This window comes from Sphaeramia orbicularis, chromosome 1, assembly GCF_902148855.1.
Source record: "Sphaeramia orbicularis chromosome 1, fSphaOr1.1, whole genome shotgun sequence".
NCBI classification, from domain to species: domain Eukaryota; kingdom Metazoa; phylum Chordata; class Actinopteri; order Kurtiformes; family Apogonidae; genus Sphaeramia; species Sphaeramia orbicularis.
Window position 1 is genome coordinate 7,990,574 of NC_043957.1, and position 25,439 is coordinate 8,016,012.

Below are 25,439 nucleotides of genomic sequence, written 5' to 3' on the forward strand. Positions count from 1 at the left end.
GCTTCTGTTCAAAATGAGCGAGAACTGTTAAACGCCAGCCGGTCTGAGCGTTGCTACAGCAACGGTGAACGGCTCTGAACCACACGTACAACTGGAATGAATGAACCGACGAATGGAATCCAACCGTCATCTGTATCTGAGGTCGGGTTCTTTCTATTGGTCTGGAGCACATGAGGGTAGAGGTCTGATTGGCTGAGGGGGAGGGGTGGAAGTGGGCGGGGCTTAGAGCAGCAGATGATGATTTTTATGACTTTTATCAGTGTTTTAGTGGAGAATTCATGTAAATAACTGTATATAACAGTGATAGTTCTGTTCTGTAGTGTTCTACTCGTGGGAGTTTCACTGTTTTTTCACTTTTTTTATATCCATATGAAACCCGTAATTTTACAAGAATAAAGTCGTAAAATATGGAGATAAAACCGGTAATTTTACGAGAATAAAGTTAGAAAAAATCCAGATAAAACCCCTAGTTTTATGAGAATAAAGTCATTGGGTGAGGGGGAGGGGTGGAAGTGGGTGGGGCTTAGAGCAGCAGAGAGCAGTCAGTGAGAGAGACATCGAAGATTTGTATGACTTTTATCAGTGTTTCAGTGGTGAATTCTTCTAAATAATTGTCTATAATAGTGATAGTTCTGTTTTGAAGTGTTCTACTAGTGGGATTGGACCTGTTTTTGTCAAGTTTCACTATTTTTTCACTGTTTTTATCGGTATTTTTAACCCATGAGGACCCAGTGTGACTTCTGTGTCAGTTTCCAAATTATTTTTTTTCTCTATTCAACCTTTACTAAATGACTTATCACCATTTATTCTAATAATATCCTCTGAATTTTGCATTTTTCCAAGTGGAAATCATCTATTTTCTTATATTTAATTCACTGATTATGTAGCTGTTCATAAAAGCTCAGAGTAAATTCAAAGGTTATTATATCATGACATTTGGGTCTGACAGGGTTAAAGGTGGACGTTTGGGTCTTTAAGGGTTAAAGGTGGACGTTTGGGTCTTTAAGGGTTAAAGGTGGACATTTGGGTATTTAAGGGTTAAAGTTGGACGTTTGGGTCTGTAAGGGTTAAAGGTGGACGTTTGGGTCTTTAAGGGTTAAAGGTGGACATTTGGGTATTTAAGGGTTAAAGTTGGACGTTTGGGTCTTTAAGGGTTAAAGGTGGACGTTTGGGTCTTTAAGGGTTAAAGGTGGACGTTTGGGTCTTTAAGGGTTAAAGGTGGACGTTTGGGTCTGTAAGGGTTAAAGGTGGACGTTTGGGTCTTTAAGGGTTAAAGGTGGACGTTTGGGTCTTTAAGGGTTAAAGGTGGACATTTGGGTATTTAAGGGTTAAAGTTGGACGTTTGGGTCTGTAAGGGTTAAAGGTGGACGTTTGGGTCTTTAAGGGTTAAAGGTGGACATTTGGGTATTTAAGGGTTAAAGTTGGACGTTTGGGTCTTTAAGGGTTAAAGGTGGACGTTTGGGTCTTTAAGGGTTAAAGGTGGACGTTTGGGTCTTTAAGGGTTAAAGGTGGATGTTTGGGTCTGTAAGGGTTAAAGGTGGACGTTTGGGTCTTTAAGGGTTAAAGGTGGACGTTTGGGTCTTTAAGGGTTAAAGGTGGACGTTTGGGTCCGTAAGGGTTAAAGGTGGACGTTTGGGTCTTTAAGGGTTAAAGGTGGACGTTTGCATCTTTAAGTGTGAAGTATTTATTCCATATATTAATGATAATTAATGGACAAATATTGAAAGTTAAGTTCTTCCTTCCTGTCATTTTCGGACACTTTTACCTCAAAAAAACACTTAAATAAATCTGGGCCTGTTCTAATGGAAGTCCTTAAAGGGTTAACATCATCTTTTCAGTAACATGCAGGTGTTTTTCTGTCTGTGCAGGGATGATGGTGCTTTTCTAATGTGTCCAGAGCTTCCAGACGTCCTGTAGAATCCATGGTTTGAGTTGACGGCTGTTCCATAAATAGAGCTGGATTGTGTTTGTGTTGACAGGACTATGGACACAGTCTGTCCTAGAGACGCTTCTGTCTGCATTACAGCTTCTTCTGTTTGTTTGGATCACATGGATTTTTCAACCGCTGTTATTATTCCCTAATCTGTGCAGAAAAAAACCTGGAAAACAAACCAAAACACTTCAAATAAAGCTGATCAAAACGTCCTGGATGAAGCACCAGAGTCTGATTCTAGAAGGAAAACGCTGATGTTCGCTCCTTCTAAGTTTGAAGACTGTCCTACTAAAGATGAAACTACGGTGGCCCAGAGGTGCAACAGCCCAAAAAATGATCCACTATAAGAAGAAAGAAGGAACAGCTCAAAAAATTATCCACTACATAAAAAAAGAGAACAGCCCTAAAAATCATCCACTACAAAAAAAAAAGGGAACAGCCCAAAAAATTATCCACTATAAGAAAAAAAAGAGAACAGCCTAAAAAAATTATCCTCTATAAAAAAAAGAGAACAGCCCAAAAAATTATCCACTATAGGAAAAAAAGAGAAAAGCCCAAAACATTATCCACTATAAGAAAAAAAAAAGAGAACCCAAAAAATTAGCCACTACAAGAAAATAAAAGAGAACAACCCAAAAAATTATCCACTATAAGAAAAATAAGAGAACAGACCAAAAAATTATCCACTAGCCGGTGGGTTACTTCCTTAGCATTAGCCACATTAGCTGAAGGCCTTAAAAATTTTCAGCCTATGTTTTTATTTTTTTGTGGTGGCCTTAATTTTAAAGCAAGAGACCTTTTGGGTAAACAGCGCTTCCTTAATTGAAAAGGTGGACAATGTTTTTTTTTCTTATAGTGGATAATTTTTTGGGCTAGTAGATAATTTTTGGGCTGTTCTCTTTTTTTTCTTACAGTGGACAATTTTTTGGGCTGTTGCACCTCTGGGCCACCGCATGAAACAGATGCTTCATCAGCCACAATCTACAATAATAATAATAATAATAATAATAATAATGAGTGTTTTCACCACCATGCATTTACACTTTAATTCTTGTCTTCTGAAAGTTTAAACACAGATCAGTGAATGTGTCTTTGAAACAGACGACACGTTTCCATTCATTAAACAAGTCAAACTCCAAGAGCTTTGTCTGGTTCATACGATGACGGATTAGGAAGGAAGAAGAAGGAAATATGACCACCTGTAACTACGAGCATAAAGTCAGAAAATATAATACAGATAAAACCCGCAATTTTACAAGAATAAAGTTGGAAAATATGGAGTTAAAACCTGTAATTTTACAAGAATAAAGTCGTTAAATATCCAGATAAAACCCGTAATTTTATGAGAATAAAGTTGGAAAATATGGAGTTAAAACTTGTAATTTTACAAGAATAAAGTCGATTGCAAGTAGTCAGTAGGGCCCATTGGCAGGGGCAAGGGGAGGGGCCAGTGGGTGGGGGTAACCTTATATAACGTTACAACATTTGTTTGACATTTTTTTCTTCAGAAGAGTTAAAACAAGAACTTCTGAAAACTGGGAATAAACTTCGCAGACATTGTTCCAAAGAAGAAAATGAGAAAATCTGACCAGTGGTTTTGGAGATCTTTGAAAAAATTGCTAATAAAGATGCTAACGAAGATGCTAATGAAGATGCTAACAAGGATGCTAATGAAGATGCTAACAAAGATGCTAATGAAGATGCTAACGAAGATGCTAATGAAAATGCTAACAAATATGCTAATGAAAATGCTAACAAGGATGCTAATGAAGATGCTAACAAAGATGGTAATGAAGATGCTAACAAGAATGCGAATGAAGATGCTAATGAACACGCTAACAAAGATGCTACCGAAGATGCTGATGAAGATGCTAACGAAGATGGCAATGAAGATGCTAACAATGATGCTAGTGAAGATGCTAACGGAAATGCTAATGATGCTAACGAAGATGCTAATGAAGATGCTAACAAGGAAGCTAATGAAGATGCAAACGAAGATGGTAACATAAATGCTAATGAAGATGCGAATGAAGATACTAACGACGATGCTAATGGAGATGCTAACAAAGATGATTGAATAAATTGCTAACAAAATGTCAACAGAGATGTGTCCTGACATAATGCCAGTACAACAGCGGCCTGTCAACTTTAAGATCAAGTAATGACGTCCTGCCTGAGAACCCCTCCCATCCATGGGTGGGTGGTCCACCTGACCTGGTCTCACACTCACTGACCTGTAGGGACAGTCCTACAGTCCTATGTAGGGTCCAGAGGGTCCAGAGGGTCCAGAGGGGCGTTGACTTCCTGTAACCTGCTGATCCTGTTCATCTGATCTTTACAGTAATAACACTGATGCTCCATTCACCCTTAGACACTTTCACAGTGTTATTTCCATCAGTGTCGTTAACACTGTAGTGTTAAACCACCCTGGGGACGCCTCCCACTGCCTCTGAACACACGGACTGTCAGAAAAGAACATGTTCCCCATCAGTGTTTATGAATAAAACCAGGACCCAGGCTCCTGTAGTCCAACAGCAGATGTAAAGGCATACCTTTGATCTTTCAAGGTCACTAAAGGTCAAAGGTCATGACACCAAATGAAAGCGACTTCCTATCTATTACCAACAGTAATTATATTAGTATGTTCAACTGTTTTCTAGTTATAACACTTTGAAATGTGTCCCGTTATAAACCACTGGAGGTGTTAAAAATGGAAACAATTAATGAAAAATTTAAAAATCAGAATTTCCCAATTCTTTGATCAAACTTGGTCAACTTTACCCAAAGACGGTCCACAACTAATACTCTGACAACTAATACTCTGACTGACGGTTTCAGAAAAGAAGATTCTGGAAAAATAGTTTGTAGACAGACACCAACTGATACCAACCGTCCATAGGACATTTAGAACGTTTGGACCGTTGGACTAACAACAGGACATCTGGGAGCATCAGACACAACCAGTCCAGTCCCCAGTCCAGTCCCCAGTCCAGTCCACGTGGGTCCAGACGTACCTTATGGTCGTGGCTGTAGGCCAGGGCCCAGTCCTCCTCTGATGGATGGAATAAAAGGCTGAGGATGTAGAAGGTGAGGCGGTACTTCTGGAAACTGGCTCCTTCATCAGCGCTGATCAGAACACTGCTCTCAAACTCTGGATCTGTCAACACCATCATCTGCACAAACACAAACAACAGCTGACATTAGACCACGGCAGATCAGATTATATATATACGAATTCATTCATTCATGTACACGACCAGTCAAAAGTTTTAGAACACCCCAGTTTTTCCAGTTTTCTATTGAAATTCCAGCAGTTCCAGTCCAATGAACAGCTTGAAATGGTACAAAGGTAAGCAGTGAACTGCCAGAGGTACAAAAAAAAAAATTGGTAAGGTTAAACAATACTGAAAACTAATGTACATTTCAGAATTATACAAAAAGGCGAACAAGAAATGGGTTAACAATTTAAAGCACTTCTGCAGCAATGGAGGTTGATCAAGCCTGGAAAGTTGGTGGTTCAATTCCTACAGGTGTCCCAATGTTTGTGACTTCCTTCAACCCCCTGTGTCTGCAGAATAGTGTTGGAACACACTTCGGTACCATACCGTTGGAGCATTATTTGAACAGTATAGGAATGCAGAAAGTAGTGTGTTACTATAAAAATGGAAAAGAAGAAAAGGCAATTAACGATAGAAGAGACACAGAGCATCAGAAGACTGAAAAATGTAGGTGTGTCCTACAGAGAAATGTCCAAGAAAGTCCAGGTGTCAGTAAGTCCAGTTTCCTTCACCATCCAAAGGCACCCAGAAACTGGACTGGGAAATGCTGACAGAAGAGGTGTGGCAGAGCCAAAGACACAACAGAACCAGAAGACAAGTTTATGACAGTCAACAGCTGGAGTGAGAGGAGACTGACAGGACAACAGCTGAAAGCACAGAGAAGATAGTGGAGGAGTAAACGAGTCTGAGTTTACACTGGGAACACAAGACTGAACAGTGTCAGGTTTGATGGGTCCAGTTGCAACTAAAACCATTGCTGAGACTTCAGAATCAGAAACAGAGGCTTGTCTGGGCCATGGAACTGCACCAGTGGACTACTGAAGACTGGAAGAAGGGGTTCTGGACTGATCAAGCAGACCCCTGTTAGAACAGAAACTCCTGGATCCAAAGTGTCCACAGACTTTTGTCCATATGCTGTAAGATCTCAGTCTTCTACAGAATGAGACTGAAATCATGTAAAAACCGAAGCAGAAAACCAGCCGTAGCAGAACTGGTCCGGTTCTGCAGACTGACTGTTGGTTCCAGGGCAGCTCTGCTTTTATTCTGGAAAATGACAGTATTAGAGGAGCCAGGCTCAGCTCCACCACTGGATGGGATTTCCTTTATCACTGACTCCTTTTCGTTTGTCATTTCTCAGAAATTGTCCTTCCAATAAAATCCTAAATGTAAATACAATGGTGCAGCGGTGGTAGGAGGCCTCATTTCATGCATGGGATGTTTCTGGCAGAGCCGTCCGAGGCAGTCATTACACAATTCAATAATAGAAGGAATTCCACAAAGAACATCCAGCCAATGACAGGAGGAGTCCAGCAGAGTGTGTGTGTGTGTGTGTGTGTGTGTAAAGGTCAGGTCATGTGATTAGAAATGTTTTCTCTCATATCTGCTTGTACCGGCCTGTAAAACACAGACGGTAATGATCAGATTTGGACACTTTTTACGTTAATATGGAACTGAGAATTAGGAAGTTTTTATTCACGTCAGTGCACATTTAGGGTACGTTTGTGTGTGTGTGTGTGTGTGTGTGTGTGTGTGTGTGTGTGTATGTGTGTGTGTGTGTGTGTGCGTGTGTATGTGTGTGTGTGTGTGTGTGTGGGGTTCAGTCGGCTTCTGTTACCAAACATAAGGGTGTCCAGTAGGGCTGTAAGAAAATATTGTTTCTGCAATATATTGCGATATTTCATTTCACAATACTGTATCGATATTAAAAAGTACTGTATCGATATTTTTAGGTATTTATTCAAATGCAGATATTGTGGAGGTTCATTTTAGTTTTTTGTTTATATTTTATTTATTCTTATTTCACACTCTTTTATTCAATAATGTTAGTTCCTTTGTTGGGACTGAACTAAAACACTGTTCTGATGTTAATCTAAGAGAACATGAACATTTGAACAGGATCTGAAACTGTAATGTCTGTAAAACAGAATTTCAGTTTGAACACAGGAACATTTTGTGATATAACATTAGATCCTGTTCTGATCAAATAAAAATGTGTTTAGTATTTGTGCAGATTTCTGCTGTAATTCAATTCTTCAAGGAAATAATCATTTTTAAAAAAGGCAAAGAAAAAATTGCCTTTTTAACAGTATCATAATATATCGTATCGTGATCCTAGTATTGCGATTTGTATCGTATCACCAGATTCTTGACCATACACAGCCCTAGTGTCCAACATGAGGCCTGTGGGCCAAAAGCAGCTGCCAAAGAGTCCACCCCCACTCACCCATGAAATAAAAAAAATTACACTGAAGATATTTATACGCAATGATATTCAAGTCATTTTAGCTCCACATTCAGACCAACAGGATCTGAAACAGGTCAGAACAGTCAAAGAAGAACAGCATGACACATAAATAATGACAAGTATGAACTTATGTTGTTCATTCCAGATTAGATCTACAAAGACACAAAACATTGAAAAACAGGCAGAATATTAGAACAATTACACTGAATTTACTGGAGACCACAGGTGTCAAACATGTGGCCCGGGGGCCAAATCCGGCCCACCAAAGGCCCGCGGGATGAATTAGTGAAATACAAAAATTATACTGAAGATATTAACAATCAAAGACAAGGATGTTCGAATCATTTTAGGTCGATTCAATCTAAAGTGGGTCAGACCAGTGAAATACTATCATAATAAACTATAAACAATGAAAACCACAAACTTTTTTCTTGGTTTTAGTGTAAAAAAAAAAAAAAAAGTTAAATTACACGAAAATGTTGACATTTACAGACTACCGTACTTTCTGGACTATAAGCGGCTACTTTTTTCTCGTTTTGAACCCCGCAGCTTATACAGCAATGCAGCTCCAGTATAGATTTATACAGGCTAACGGCCACCAGGGGGCGCTCTAGCAGGAAGCGAAAAAGTGAGAGACAGGTGGAAGAGGTGATGAAGAGGAGAAGTTTTAATCTTAACTTTTAACAATCATTTTGCGTGTCATGCACAAACCCTCATCATGGAAAACACACGAAGAAATGCATATTTTGCAGCTTTGAAGTTAAAACCAATCGATGCGTCTGTCTAAGAAGGAAACAGAGCTGCAGCACAGAAGTGCCATTGAGCAACAATGGAGGAGAGACGTAGAAGGAGTGTGATGGAGCTGAGGATGTTCAACTCCAACACAGAAGAAGACGACTGCAGTGGTTTAATGAGCAGAAGGAAGATGGAGATACAGATCAATGACTTTTCTGGGTTTTTGAACCAGTCGTGTTCCTGCCGTTTTACTGCCGTGTTACAGGCACTGTTTGGAAAAAAGCAGTTACGGTATGAAAATAAATATTTAAATAATCTTTCTGTTTACCATCTTTCTGTGTAAATATCTCATGTCACAACGTAGACACCTGCGGCTGATGGTCAGGTACGACTTAAAGTCAGCCGCAGCTTTTAGTCAGGTGCAGCTTATGTCCCGGAAAGTACGGTAGTCTTTTACGTAGTCTTTTAAAAAACGTGAAAAACTTGAACAAATACAAACAACCTGAAATGTCTAAATAGAAGTAAGTGGAATTTTAACAATATTCTACCTGTTACTAAAGGTAAGTTATACTTCTTCCCACCCCTTTTCAGGCATGTAAATGGAATTATTGTGCTTTTCTTCTGACTAAGATTGTTATGATTCTTGGTATTTGTATGATTATGTATGTTTTGCAAGTGCATATATGTTAAATTTCATTGCATGTTCGGAATAAATCACTAAATCACAATGTTTTGTGTATTTGTAGATCCACTGTGATCTGTAAGTTGTGATACACATGTATAAATGATAAACTAAGTTGTAATACTGTTAAAATCGCAATTATTTTTCTTCAGAATTTTCAGGTTGTTCATATTTGTTCATGTTATGTTCGAGTACAGTTCGTAGATGTAAACAGTTTCATTACAGAATTTGACTTTTTTCACTCAAAAACATTGAAAAACCTTTGGGGATGACATTATTTATCAGTTCTTAATCTATTATTTATATAATTTTACTGCTCCGGCCCACTTTAGATCAGATTAAGCTGCATGTGGCCCCTGAACTAAAATGAGTTTGACACCCCTGCTGCAGACACTTCAGCTTATTCACATGTTGGTGTTAAAGGAGAAAACAGACTCTCCCTCCTACACACTCTATACATACATAATAGGGCATTAACTGAAAAGACGGTTTGTTGACGCGTCGACGTCTGTGGCACAAGTCGACGTTACTTTGTTGGAGTCGACTAGTCTTGTGCTATTTTCTCTCTCTCTTCCATCACCTGACAGCGCGCTAGCCTTCATTCAGCGCATGTCGATACTGTCATCTTTCTACATGAAAACATGGAGCACAGTGAGCGGTAGTGATGTGTGGATCAGCGGACCTGGGTCGGGTTGGTGTGGGTCCAAAAAATGTCACTTTATTTGCGGAGCAGGTCAAAAAATTCCACAAAACGGGTGAAAAACCCCCCCAAAAAAACACCTGCGCATCACTAGTGCAAGGCCACGACTGAAGGAAGAAGACGACTCAGAGTAGGAACTACACTGACTGATTTAGAAAAACTGTGGTCTCAGTAATGTTCTGTGAACCATGCAAGCACCACCAATACTGAAGAAGACTGTGGACAGACAGTGGGTTTGGATCATTCTGTTCATTTATTTCATGAAGACAATGCGCTCTTTTCTTTAACATGCTGTGCGTCTTTTCTGCTGCTGTCTGAACCTTTTCCCACTTTATGTTGTTCACTTAAATTTAACAGAAAATTCCAGGTGTTAGCCTGTGTTTAGTTTTGGTTAAATGTCTGAGAAGGACTGTTGATGCTTGTGTCTTAGTTTTTTATTCTGCTCTTAACTGTACATTATTCATGTTCCAGTGAACGTTAAGACCAGCTGTGTGTCTGTTGTTCCTCCGCTGTCAACGTGATGATGTCATCATATGACAAGTCGCCTCGACTTCGACTTTACTGACAAAGAAGTATATATGTATGTATATATATATATATATATATATATATATATATGTATACAGGGTGGGGAAGCAAAATTTACAATGAACATTTAGTTTTTTTTTTCTCAGCAGGCACTCAATTGTTTTGAAACCAAACATATATTGATGTCATAATCATACCTAACACTATTATCCATACCTTCTCAGAAACTTTTGCCCATATGAGTAATCAGGAAAGCAAACGTCAAAGAGTGTGTGATTTGCTGAATGCACTCGTCACACCAAAGGAGATTTCAAAAATAGTTGGAGTGTCCATAAAGACTGTTTATAATGGAAAGAAGAGAATGACTGTGAGCAAAACTATTACGAGAAAGTCTGGAAGATACTATTAAAGAAGAATGGGAGAAGTTGTCACCCGAATATTTGAGGAACACTTGCGCAAGTTTCAGGAAGCGTGTGAAGGCAGTTATTGAGAAAGAAGGAGGACACATAGAATAAAAACATTTTCTATTATGTAAATTTTCTTGTGGCAAATAAATTCTCATGACTTTCAATAAACTAATTGGTCATACACTGTCTTTCAATCCCTGCCTCAAATATTGTAAATTTTGCTTCCCCACCCTGTATATATATATATATATATATATATATATATATATATATATATATATACATATATATATATAATTCTAAAGTCATTGAATTCCTTGTTGACCTGTGTGGTATGTGCTCCATCAGTGCCATGGTTGGGTGTCCTGTGTATCCCAGTGGGTTTGTATTCCATGTCCACCTTCTCTTCCAGGAGCTAAATGCCAACCGCCTGCATTGATCCAATCTTAGAACATAGAATGACAGACACGTTCTATTCCTCTGCCTAGAATAAACAGCGTGCATCACAAAGACAAACAAGCCTCCGCCCACCGGTCCAGTCCAACTCCAGCTCTGCATGTTCCTGTTTCACAGCCTGCTCAGAACTGTTCTGTCTGCTGCTACTGAACACAACACAGTCACATTTTACAGCTGAGGTTCTGAAGAATCATCAGAGTTCAGCAGAACAAAAGCCCAATAAACACTAAAGGCTGGAGGAAAATATCAGTTCTGTAATATATCACGATATTTCATTTCGCAATACTGTATTGATATTAAAAAGTACTGCATTGATATTTTTAAGTATTTATTCAAATGCAGATGTTGTGGAGGTTCATTTTTGTTTTATTGTTTTTCTGTTTTGTTTATATTTTATTTATTATTATTTTACACTCTTTTATTCAATAATGTTAGTTCCTTTGTTGGAATTGAATTAAAATACTGTTCTGATGTTACTTCTGAAGGAATAGAATATGAACATTTGAACAGGATCTGAAACTGTAATGTCTGTAAAACAGAATTTCAGTTTGAACACAGGAACATTTGGTGATATAACATTAGATCCTGTTGGGATCAAATGAAAATGTGTTTAGTATTTGTGCAGATTTATGGTGGAATTCAATTCTTCAAGGAAATAATCTTAAAAAGAACAAAACAAAACCAATTAAAAAATTGCCTTTTTAACAGTATCATGCGGTGGCCCTGAGGTTCAACAGCTTAAAAAAAAATATCCATATGGGAAAAAAAGAGAACAGCCCAAAAAATTATCTAATATAAGAAAAAAAAAACATCATCCAGATTTTCAATTAGGGGGTGCTGTTTAACCAAAAGGTCTCTTGCTTTAAAATTAAGGCCACCACAAAAAATAAAAGCATAGGCTGAAAAATTTTAAGATAATTTTTGGGGCTGTTCTCTTTTTTTCTTATAGTGAATAATTTTTTGGGCTAGTGGATAATTTTTTTTAGGCTGTTGCAGCTCTAGGCCACCGTAGTATCATTATATATCGTGATATATCGTATTGTGATCCTAGTGTTGTGATTTGTATCATATCACCAGATTCTTGCCAACACACAGCCCTAATAAAGACAGTTTATTATTCTGGCATGAATCAAACCGACAGACCAAACCAATAGGATCTGAGGTGGGTCACAACCAGCAGAATAAACCCATGGGTCTGTCCTCAGTCCTGCTTGTCTTCTTCTAGTCAAATCCCAGAACCTTTACTGTGATCTGTTTACACCCATTCACTGGTAGAGTTTTTATTACAAATATGACTACATTAATATATATATATATATATATATATATATATATATATATATATATATATATATATATATATATATATGTACACAACACACACACGTATATACATATATATGTATGTGTATATATATATATATATATATATATATATATATATATATATATATATATATTTTTTTTTTTTTTTGAAAATAAACACATAAAACCATTTTTTTCCACATTTTTTTCACATTTTAAAGTAGATTTCATGTCTCTGATGTCCATCAGCTCTAAAATAAACCCAGATTATTTACTTTAATGTCTATATGAATGAATTAATGTAGTAGTTTCTGGTGAAAATGTCCAATTATCCACATGTATTTCAGATTATTATGATATAGAAAAGTATTAGAACAGTTTGATTAGCATACAGCACACGTTCATAGAAGCAGTCAAACTTCTATGGGTGGGTCCAGACTAGAAAAGTGACCCGGGTCAGATTTCCATGGGGTTTGAATTCTATACGACACCGGTTCAGGCCTGTGGACCATATGTTGGACCCCCCTGCCCTCGTATGTCAGACCCCCTTGCCCTCGTACATTGGACCCCCTGCCCTCATGCACCAGCTCATTTCCTTCATAAACACATGCTAACGGCTGCAGACGACATTACCGTCGTGGGTCTTATTCAGGATGACAACGAACTGGTCTACAGGGGGGAGGTGAAACACCTGGTGGACTGGTGCAGGGTCAACAATCTGATCCTTAATGTCAACAAGACCAAGGAGATGATTGTTGACTTCAGGAAGACCCGGCCCAGTCATACACCTCTCCTCATTAATGACACTGGAGTAGAGGTCGTCAGTAGCATCAAGTTCTTGGGGGTGCAACTCACGGACAGTTTAACCTGGACCCTGAACACCACGGCTATGGTGAAAAAAGCACAGCAGCGTTTGCACTTTCTACGTCAGATGAAGAGAGTTTCCCTCCCCCCCGTGTCCTGACCACCTTCTACAGAGGCACGATGGAGAGCATATTAACCAGCTGCATCTCTGTCTGGTTCGGGGCCTACAAGGCCTCGGACTGGAAGGCTCTGCAGAGGGTGGTGAGGATGGCGGAGAAAATAGTTGGGGCCCCGCTCCCCCCCGTCCAGGACATTGGGCGCAAGCGCTGCCTGTCCAGAGCCCAGCGCATGTCCTCCGACTCCTCACACCCACACCATGGACTGTTCACACTGCTGACCTCAGGCAGGAGGTTCTGCAGCATCTGCTGTAGAACCTCCAGATTCAGAGACAGTTTCTTCTCCCTGGCCATCAGACTGTTGAACAGCCAAAGGAAACAGGACTTGTTCCAGATCTGCTGCTGCCCCGTTAGCGCAATAAATCTGAAGCACTTTATTGCACTATGCACTTTAGTTTTTAGTCTTTTAGTCTTAAATTTTTTTTAATCTAATTTTTATACAATATACATATGTTTACAGTATTTTAGATTATTTATATATTTCTTGAGGCGTGTTTTTATTTATTTTTATAACTGACACTGTGTTGAGCCAAGCACCTGAAATTTCATTTGATAAGGTACTGATGGTGCATTATTAAATGACAATAAAGGAAGTCTGAAGTCTGAGATGCTAACTCCTACACATGCTAACGGCTGCTGATGCTAACTCCTACACATGCTAACAGCTACAGATGCTAATTCCTACACATGTTAATGGCTGCAGATGCTAACTCCTACACATGCTAACGGCTGCAGATGCAAACTCCCACAGCTGTATCTCCATCTCAGACTCATAAACACATGCTAACAGCTGCAGATGTTAATTCCTACGCATGCTAACGGCTGCAGATGCTAACTCCTACACATGCTAACGGTTGCAAATGCTAACTCCTACACATGCTAACAGCTGCAGATGCTAACTCCTACAGCTGTAGCTTCATCTAGTACTCCTGTATCTGCACTTGTGGCGTGGACGCGGTGGAATCGTTCGCTCGCGCTCCGAACGGCCATGTGTTTTCTTTTCTGTTGATTCGATTTGAATTGGAAAAACAGAAGCACATTTGTCACTGCCAAAAAAAAATGCAAACCCTCCTTCCAGAGTTTTAAGCGGGAACCCTCCCTGGTGGTGATTTAGATAAATTGTTTTTCATTAAGCACCAATAACCAGGCAGCGCGTTCCCAGCCTGAGCCCGGCTGATTCTGCCATCCATTACCTGTCAGAGCCCGACGCCAAGGCCTCCTGATAGGTGCCAGTGTCTTCAGCGCTTGTCAGATGTAATTTACAGGTTTGAAGCAGTAATCAGAGCCCATAATACAACAGTAGGCAGCACAGTCCGCCGTCAATAGGAAATGACAGTTTAGCATTTGAGCAGCTCTGGAGTCAAACATCAGAACAAACAGAAAAGCATCCAATGTATGGAAGGAAATCTGTGCCATCAGATTTGGAATTACAAAAGCCACTGAATTTCTAGCACTGATTTTTTTTGCACTGAAATTAAGTATCTGGATTTTTTTTTTTTTTTTGCACTGAAATTAAGTATCTGGATTTTTTTTTTTTGCACTGAAATTAAGTATCTGGATTTTTTTTTTTTTTGCACTGAAATTAAGTATCTGGATTTTTTTGCACTGACTTAAAATACAGTTTAGCTCAGATGGACCAAAGAGACTAATGATTCGTTCTGCATCTGATTCCGTCTTAATGCAACTCGTTCTGGGTTTTTAGACAATAGATCTGGAAAATCTTATTTCAAGAAATCTTACCAAGATAATTTTCACTTGTTCCATTGGCAGATTTTTTGCTTACATAAAGATTTTTTTTTTGGTTAACTCAAGATTTTTTTTTTTTTTTTGCTTTAATTCACAATTGATTTTTTGCTCAATTCAAGAGGTTTTTTTTTTTTTTTTTGCTTAATTCGAGTTTTTTTCTTTTTGCTTAAATCAAGATTTTTTTTTTTCTTAATTCAAGATTTTTTTTTTTTTTGCTTTAAGTCACTATTTTTTTGCTTAATTCAAGATTTTTTTGTTCAATTCAAGATTGTTTTTGTTTAATTCAAGATTTGATTTTTTTTGCTTAATTCAAGATTTTTTTTGTATGGTAATGATCATTCTAGATTCAAACCAACCCAGATTTCTGTTCCTGTTTATGGAAGGACTGACACTGACATCTACCAGAAGAAAGAAACTCAGCAGCACAGCAGGGACTGAATGGACAAACCAACAGTACACACTAGTGTTTGGAACATTTATAGACATATGGGACAGTTTAGCTCAGATGAACCATGGACCAAAAGGACTAATGATGATAAAATTATTTTAATTCAGGTTCCAGATTCAGACCAATTTCATCCAAAATTTTGCTTTTTATCAGTTTAAAAAAGGAAAATTACATGAAAATATTTACATTCATAAACTATCCTTTAACAATAAAATATAAATAACCTGACATGTATGAATATAAATCAGTGTAATTGGACCAATATTTTGTGAATGTTTCTCTATTTTTTCTTCATTTTTGTGCATGTTTTGTTGGTTTTATCATGGATTTTGTAATTTTTTTGTGATGTTTGATTATTTCTGTTAATTTAGTTCATGTTCGTCAAATTTTAGTTCGTCTTATTCATGCTATTTTTTGTTTTGTTCTTTTTTGTGTAACTTTTGTCCATTTTTTACAGAATTTACAGTTTATTCTGTTATTATGTTACTGATCCACTTGAGATCATATTGAACTAGGAATAAAAAATGTGAATAAACTGAAAAAATATAAATAACCTGACGTGTCTGAATATAAATCAGTGTAATTGGACCAATATTTTGTGGATGTTTCCCCATTTTTTCTTCATTTTTGTGCATGTTTTGTTGCTTTTATCATGTTTTTTTTGTTTTGTTTTGTTTTGAATTTTCTGTTCCTGTTTATGGAAGGACTTCTACTGACATCTACCTGAAGAAATAAACTCATCAGCACATTTGGAATTGAATGGACAAACCAACATTACACACTTGTGTTTGGAACACATTTTTATAAATATGGGACAGTTTAGCTCAGATGGACCAAAGAGACTAATGACAACTACAGATTTGTGTGGGCAAAAAAATCACATTAACTTGTGAAAATATTTGCATTTATGAACTGTCCTTTCACCAATTATTAGAAACCTCAAAAAAAAAAAAACAGAAATTTCTTAAGAAAAATCAGTGCAATGTTAGAATTATATCAGTAAAATAACAGTAATCTATAAATAATAACTTTATACAGTTTTTCTCTTTGTTTTAGTGCAAAAAATTACATTAAATCATTAAAATATTTACATTTACAAACTAAACAAAAAAGACATTAATAACATTATGCACTCTGTTTTTTCAACATTTAGTAAATATGGGTAAAGTTTTACACAGATGTCTTATGGAAAAGAGACTAATAATAACTACAAATGTTTCTTGAAAAAAAATTACATTAATTTATGAACATATTTGCATTTATGAACTGTCCTTTCACCAATTATTAGAAAAACCACAAAAAAACCCAGAAATTTCTGTAGAAAAACCAGTGCAATTTTAGCATTCTACCTCAGTAAAATAATAACACAGTAACCTATAAATAATAACTTAAAACATTTTTTTCCCTTTGTTTTAGTGCAAAAAATGACATTAAATTATGAAAACATTTGCATTTACAAACTGTCCCTTCACCAATTATTAGAATAACCTGGAAAAAAATAAATAAATTTCTGTAGAAAAATCAGTGCAATTTTACCATTATACCTCAGTAAAATAATAACATAATAACCTATGAATAATAATAATAATAATAATAATAATAATAATAATAATAATAATAATAATAATAATAATAATAATAATAATAATACATCAGTTTTATATAGTGCTTTTCTAAGTACTCAAAGACGCTTAATAACTTTATGCATTTTTTTCTCTTTGTTTTAGGACAAAAAAATGACATTAAATTATGAAAATATTTACATTTGCAAACTAAACAAAAAAGATGTAAATAACCAGCATTACACACTTCTGTTTGGAACACGTCTATATAAATATGGGTAAAGTTTAGCTCAGATGGACCATGGACCAAAGAGACTAATGACTGTTAATATAATTATAATTTTTACATTTCACAAATTCCTCCCATGGGCCATTTGGGACCCTCTGGTGGGCCAGTTTTGGTCCACGGGTCGTATATTTGACACCCCTGGTCTATGGGTTCCAACTGCAGTGTTTTTTAGTTCATCTTCTGTCTGTATGTGGGGGGGCGGTGGTGGTGGTGGTGTCTGGGAACGGGGCCTGGAAAGCATAGCTCCATCCGCAGGACTCATTTAGCAGCACTAAGGTGTGAAAACACACACGTTATTTCTCAGTCTCACATATTATCGTAAGAAGCTCGTTTGTGCTCGTCGCCTCTGCAATTAGAAGGAAACCACAACCGATCTGAAGCCAAAACCAGTAGGAGCACCGCCAGTTACTGACTCCGACTAAAACAAGTACCGCAAACTAGAAGTACTGGATTACAGAAAGACTGTGAGAAAAAAATAAAGTAAACTAAAAAAAAACTAGTGTCCAGTGTCCCTGTACGTCAGTGTCTGTTCTATGTGGATCAGAACCTGGTGAATGTGAGAAGTTGGCTGGTTCTGTTCTATGTTCCAATCCTGGTTCTGTTCTGTGTTCCAGTCCTGGTTCTGTTCTATGTTCCAATCCTGGTTCTGTTCTATGTTCCAGTCCTGGTTCTGTTCTATGTTCCAGTCCTGGTTCTGTTCTATGTTCCAGTCCTGGTTCTGTTCTATGTTCCAGTCCTGGTTCTGTTCTGACAACAATGACCACGACAACGACGACCATGACAACAATGACCACGACAACGACGACCATGACAACAATGACCACGACAACAACGACAACAACGACAACAATGGCCATGAAAACGACGGCCATGACGACAATGACCACAACGATGACCATGACAATAATGACCATGACAACAACAATGATGACCATGACAACGACCACGACAACAACTATGACAACCAAGATGATGACCATGGCAATGACCAAGACAACAATATCATGACGACAATGACCACGACGACCATGACAACAATGACCATCACAACAATGACCATGACAACGACCATGACAACAGTGACGACCAAGATGGCAACCATGACAACAATGACCACAACAACAACGACCAAGGCAACAATGACCACGACAACAACCATGACAACAATGACCATGACAACAATGACCATGACAACAATGACCATGACAACAATGACCACGACAGCAACGACAACAATGACAACAATGGCCATGACAACGATGACCATGATGACAATGACCACAACGACGACCATGACAACAATGACCATGACAACAACAATGATGACCATGACAATGACCACGACAACAACTATGACAAGCAAGATGATGACCATGGCAACGACCAAGACAACAATACCATGACGACAATGACCATGACGACCATGACAACAATGACCACCACAACAATGACCATGACAACGACCATGACAACAATGACGACCAAGATGGCGACCATGACAACAATGACTACAACAACAACGACCAAGGCAACAATGACCACGACAACGACCATGACAACAATGACCATGACAACAATGACCATGATAACAATGACCACGACAACGACAACAATGACAACAATGGCCATGACAACAACGACCATGACAACAATGACCACAACGACGACAATGTCAACATTGACCATGACAACAACAATGATGACCATGACAACAACAATGATGACCATGACAACAACAATGACGACCATGACAACGACCACAACAACAACCATGACAACCAAGATGATGACCATGGCAACGACCAAGACAACAATACCATGACGGCAATGACCACGACGACCATGACAACAATGACCACGACAACAACGACCAAGGCAACAATGACCACGACAACGACCATGACAACAATGACCATGGTAACGACCATGACAACAATGACCACAACAACGACAATGACCATGACAACAATGCCCACGACAACAACGACCAAGGCAACAATGACCACGAAAACGACCATGACAACAACCACCATGACAACAATGACCATGACAACAATGACCACAACAATGACAACAACGACCATGACAACAACAACCATGACAACAACAACCATGACAACTAAGATGACAGCAATAACCAAAACGACGTCCGAGATGTCCCAGATGGTGCTGGACCTAGCTCCTTGGCAGTAGCTGAAGGCCTATCGAGTACTGAGTTAAAAAAAAAAGAAAACAGTGTGATTAAGATTTGCTGTGACCACTCAGGCTTTGTGTGGATGGTAACAATGATCGATGGGGTGGAGGTGGGAGGGATAACCTGCGCGTTTTATCAGCCTGACGCTGAGTTTGGCATCAGCTGGAGAACACAGATAGAAGGCAATAGTAGTGGGATCAGGAGCTAAGTGATGGGATTGGAAGGAAAAAGACCCTGTGAAGCAAATAAATCACATCAGAGCAGATCAATGGAGCTGAGTTTATCTGTGATGGGAGGGGCTTAGCTTTAGCGTAGAGCGGTCCGCTGGAATGGGCTCATTAAAGCACGGATCAGCCCTTAATCACCTGCATTTAGCTAACATGTTTTTGCTGCCTTGCCTCATGGCAGTGGCGGTCCGCATTTACCGTGCGTGTGTTTACTTTCAAATCCAGTTCATCCGTCATCCGTTCAGTCGAACTGTTCAAGACCTGTACGGATAAAAAAGATGTGAAAACACAGGCGGAGAGGTTCAGGGACACAGTAGTTTTCAGACGCTCTGGTTCTAAATGTCATTCCGATCATTCAGAGCCCTAATGTGAACCTGTTTAAAGGTCAGTGGGAGCGTTAACAGGAACATATACTACTGTACGTACGCTGTAAGAGCAGCTCCACCCAGTCTATAAGAAGTCCTTAATGTGGATGAAAGGTGTGATTCTACAAAGAGCAGCAGACCAGTCCATCCCACACTGACTGAAGGGTACATAGCAGAACACAGAAGGACCAAAAGGACCAGAAGGACCGTAAAGACAGGAAACAGCCGACAGCACCATCTACAGCAGACCAGTCCATCCCACACTGACTGAAGGGTACACAGCAGAAGGACCACAAAGAAAGACAACAGCCGACCGCTGAAGGAAAACAGCACCACCTACAGCAGGGACAGAGTCCAACAGAGGGACACAACCAGGCCCTGAAGGATCCAGTCCAGACCAACGATGTCCAACTGGTTCCACATTCACACCAACAGGATGTGAAATGGACCCAACCAGGAAAAGTTCACTTCAATTCTGTCCCTTTTTTCATTATTTTACAGAATTTTGTTGTTCTTTTTACATTATTTAAATACATTCTTGTTTGATTTTGTTGTTTTTGTCATTAATTTACTCAATTTTTGTTAGATTTTGTTCATTTCATCTTTATTTTACTCACTTTTTGTTTTGTAAAGTATTTCATTATTTCACTTATTATATATTATCTTCATTCATTCCCACATTCTTTCTCACTTGTGTGGAATCAAAGCGAACTCAGCAGTGATTGGTCAGTATCAGTATCGGCTGATATCGGGTCGGTATTGTAGTTCTAAATATTGGATCGGTACATGCTATTTTTTTCATGATTTTACTCATTTTCTTCAGTTTTATTCATTTCTTCATTACTTAACTCCATTTTTGTCCACTTTTCGTTATTATACTCAATTTTTGTTCAATTTTGTTCTTTTCTATAACTAATTTACTCAATTTATGTTTTTGTTTTGTTAAATTTTTTCTTTGTTTTATTCAATTTTTGTTCAATGTTCTTTTTTCATTATTTAAAGCAATTTTTGTTAGATTTTGCTCTCTTTGTCATTAATTTACTAAATTTTTGTCTTATTTTGTTCTTTTCTATAACTATTTCACTCAGTTTTTGTTCAATTTTGTTCTTTTCTATAATTATTTTACTCAGTTTATTTTTTTTATTTTGTTAATTTTTTTCTTTATTTTATTCACTTTTTGTTCAATTTTGTTCTTTTTTTCATTATTTAAATCAATTTTTGTTAGATTTGTTCATTTCGTCATTATTTTACTCACTTTTTGTTTTGTTAATTTTTTCATTATTTCACTTATTATATATTATCGTCATTCATTCCCAGTTTCTTTCTCACTGTGCATAATCTAAGTGAACTCAACGGTGGTATTGGATCGGTCAGTATCAGTATTGGTCAGTATCGGTATTAGCTGATATTGGCAGTCCTGGTATCGGGTCGGTATCGGCTGATATCGGCAGTCCTGGTATCGGGTCAGTATTGGAGCTAGACTTTCTCCCTTGTATGTTTAAATTCTGTCTGAATGTAGGTTTGAGTGGAGCCCGTACGTGGACGGTTCTGTCCCCTGGTGGGACGTCCATCCTGGACATGGTGGGACTGGTCCGAGGCGGTGCTCAGACCGTCTCTGCTCCTCGGGGGGGGGGGTGGGGGGGTTGTTAATAAAGTTGATCTAATCTTATATAACTGAGATCATAATGAAAGGAGGACACATGAGCGATGGAAAGCCCCTGGGGGACTGGAGTGGCGCTGTGCCCTTGATGGTGAATTAAAAGTGTGTGCATAGAAGAGGCAGCAGGAGTGAGTCATGAGCTGTAATCAGCGTCGGCGTTGATCTGTTCCTCACCCTGACGGGATTCAGCACCGCAGTCCCACCATCCTATTAACTCCCACCGCATGCAAACCCATTCAGGGTCAGAACCTTGGAAAAGTGAGTCTGATGAACCGGGACACCTCCGAAAAACGTCCACGGCCGTGTCCTTGACGAACACCGGCTCACGTTGGACTTCCTTTAATGTGTCGGCTCCGCCCAAGTTCACTCTGTCTTCGAACAGGAAGGTCCGACCCCCAAAAAAGACCGGGTTTTCAGGTTTTCAACACACTGGCCTGTGCGACGGCCACCACTCACTCATCTGAACACCGGTATGTTTATGCCCCGGGGGTTGGAAAATCTGAGATCACAGAAGAGTTTGTGGAAGTCACATGACAGCAAGAAATAAGGAATCAGATACAACAGAAAGATACAAATATAGAGAGATGTGTTCAAGTGACCAAGACGACATGAAGAGTACAAACTGGAAACCTCTCATCTGAGGCCCATTTCTGTTTTATTATTATGGTATGAAACGGGAAAAAAAAGGATTTATGGGTGGTTTAAGGGTGGTTTTTAGGGGATTTATGGGTGGTTTATGGGTGGTTTTTAGGGGATTTATGGGTGGTTTATGGGTGGTTTTAAGGGGATTTATGGATGGTTTATAGGTGGTTTTTAGGGGATTTATGGATGGGTTATGGGTGGTTTTTAGGGGATTTATGGGTGGTTTAAGGGTGGTTTTAAGGGGATTTATGGATGGTTTATGGGTGGTTTTTAGGGGATTTATGGATGGTTTAAGGGTGGTTTTTAGGAGATTTATGGGTGGTTTAAGGGTGGTTTTTAGGGGATTTATGGGTGGTTTAAGGGTGGTTTTAAGGGGATTTATGGATGGTTTATGGGTGGTTTTTAGGGGATTTATGGATGGTTTAAGGGTGGTTTTTAGGAGATTTATGGGTGGTTTAAGGGTGGTTTTTAGGGGATTTATGGGTGGTTTAAGGGTGGTTTTAAGGGGATTTATGGATGGTTTATGGGTGGTTTTTAGGGGATTTATGGATGGTTTATGGGTGGTTTTTAGGGGATTTATGGATGGTTTATGGGTGGTTTTTAGGGGATTTATGGGTGGTTTAAGGGTGGTTTTAAGGGGATTTATGGATGGTTTATGGGTGGTTTTTAGGGGATTTATGGATGGTTTATGGGTGGTTTTAAGGGGATTTATGGATGGTTTATGGGTGGTTTTTAGGGGATTTATGGATGGTTTATGGGTGGTTTTAAGGGGATTTATGGATGGTTTATGGGTGGTTTTTAGGGGATTTATGGATGGTTTATGGGTGGTTTTAAGGGGATTTATGGGTGGTTTAAGGGTGGTTTTTAGGGGATTTATGGATGGTTTATGGGTGGTTTTAAGGGGATTTATGGATGGTTTATGGGTGGTTTTAAGGGATTTATGGATGGTTTATGGGTGGTTTTTAGGGGATTTATGGATGGTTTATGGGTGGTTTTTAGGGGATTTATGGATGGTTTATGGGTGGTTTTTAGGGGATTTATGGATGGTTTATGGGTGGTTTTTAAGGGATTTATGGGTGGTTTAAGGGTGGTTTTTAGGGGATTTATGGATGGTTTATGGGTGGTTTTTAGGGGATTTATGGATGGTTTATGGGTGGTTTTTAGGAGATTTATGGGTGGTTTATGGGTGGTTTTTAGGGGATTTATGGGTGGTTTAAGGGTGGTTTTTTGGGGATTTATGGATGGTTTATGGGTGGTTTTTAGGGGATTTATGGGTGGTTTAAGGGTGGTTTTAAGGGGATTTATGGATGGTTTATGGGTGGTTTTTAGGGGATTTATGGGTGGTTTAAGGGTGGTTTTTAGGGGATTTATGGATGGTTTATGGGTGGTTTTTAGGGGATTTATGGGTGGTTTAAGGGTGGTTTTTTGGGGATTTATGGGTGGTTTATGGGTGGTTTTTAGGAGATTTATGGGTGGTTTGAGGGTGGTTTTTAGGAGATTTATGGGTGGTTTTTAGGGGACTTATGGGTGGTTTATGGGTGGTTTTAAGGGGATTTACGGGTGGTTTTTAGGGGATTTATGGGTGGTTATTAGGGGATTTATGGGTGGTTTTTAGGAGATTTATGGGTGGTTTATGGGTGGTTTTTAGGGGATTTATGGGTGATTTATGGGTGGTTTTAGGAGATTTATGGGTGGTTTTTAGGGAACTTACAGATGGTTTAAGAGTGTTTTTTAGGGGACTTATGGGTGGTTTTTAGGGGACTTTTGGGTGCTTTAAGAGTGCTTTTTAGGGAACTTGTGGATGGTTTTTAGGGGACTTATGGGTGGTTTTAAGGGACTTATGGGTGGTTTATGACTGGTTTTTAGGGAATTTATGGATGGTTTTTAGGAGATTTATGGGTGGTTTTTAGGGAACTTACAGATGGTTTAAGAGTGTTTTTTAGGGGACTTATGGGTGGTTTTTAGGGGACTTTTGGGTGGTTTATGGGTGGTTTTTAGGGGATTTATGGGTGATTTATGGGTGCTTTTAGGAGATTTATGGGTGGTTTTTAGGGAACTTACAGATGGTTTAAGAGTGTTTTTTAGGGGACTTATGGGTGGTTTTTAGGGGACTTTTGGGTGCTTTAAGAGTGCTTTTTAGGGAACTTGTGGATGGTTTTTAGGGGACTTATGGGTGGTTTTAAGGGACTTATGGGTGGTTTATGACTGGTTTTTAGGGAATTTATGGATGGTTTTTAGGAGATTTATGGGTGGTTCTTAGATGATTTGCAGGTAGTTTTTAGGTGGTTTGTGGGTGGTTTTTTTGGTGACTTTCTGGGTGGTTTTTGGATGATTCTTTGGTGGTTTTTGAGTGATTTTTAGGTGTTTTTTCTGGGCTGGAATGGATTAATTACATTTCAATTCATTTCAATAGGGAATATTGCTTTGTACAAGGAGTAAATAACAAAGCAAGCTCGGTCATGGAATGAATTAAACTCGTACTGTGAAGTTCTACTGTACTGAATCATATCAGATCTGTGTTAAAGCTCATGTTAGAGGATGGCGAGAAAAGAATCAAAATCCAAATCACTTTAAGCCCTGACTTTATTATCATAAACTGAATGTAATCCAAAAGTAAGTCTCATTTTACTTTTGTGCTTGAGTTTATGTGTAAAATACAAATATTATAATGAGACTTTGAGCATTGAATTGTCTTTAATGATCATGTGAAGCTGGAAAAAAAAAAAAAAAAAAGAACATTATACTGCAATTAGCATATAAACGCTAACAACAGCTAGCATAAAGCTGACTCACATATGACATAATGGACTGTCCTTGTGGTGTTCTAGTGCTGGTACTCTCACTGTAACTGGACTTTGACCTCTGACCTCTGGGTGTATTTATCCATTAAATCCCTGTTCTGACTCCAGTCCAGTCCAGTCCACATGAGGACAAACTGGTTTCCTGCCAGTGAACATGTAAACCAGTGCTTTGTTCCTCCGTTACAGCCGTCACTTCGGTGTTCATTCACTGATACCTGCATGATTAAATTCAGCCGGCGAGAACACTTTCACAGTT

The 25,439-nt window shown here is 38.6% G+C and overlaps 1 protein-coding gene across 1 annotated transcript in view; it reads right to left on the reverse strand.

Moving 5' to 3' along the window:
• Window positions 1–25,439, reverse strand: part of sorcs3a (sortilin related VPS10 domain containing receptor 3a) — a 300,707-nt gene that overhangs the window by 101,123 nt on the left and 174,145 nt on the right. The window contains exon 4 of the mRNA XM_030146568.1: window positions 4,948–5,106. Within this exon, the coding sequence (XP_030002428.1) occupies window positions 4,948–5,106 (159 nt within the window). The remainder of the gene's footprint in view (window positions 1–4,947; window positions 5,107–25,439) is intronic.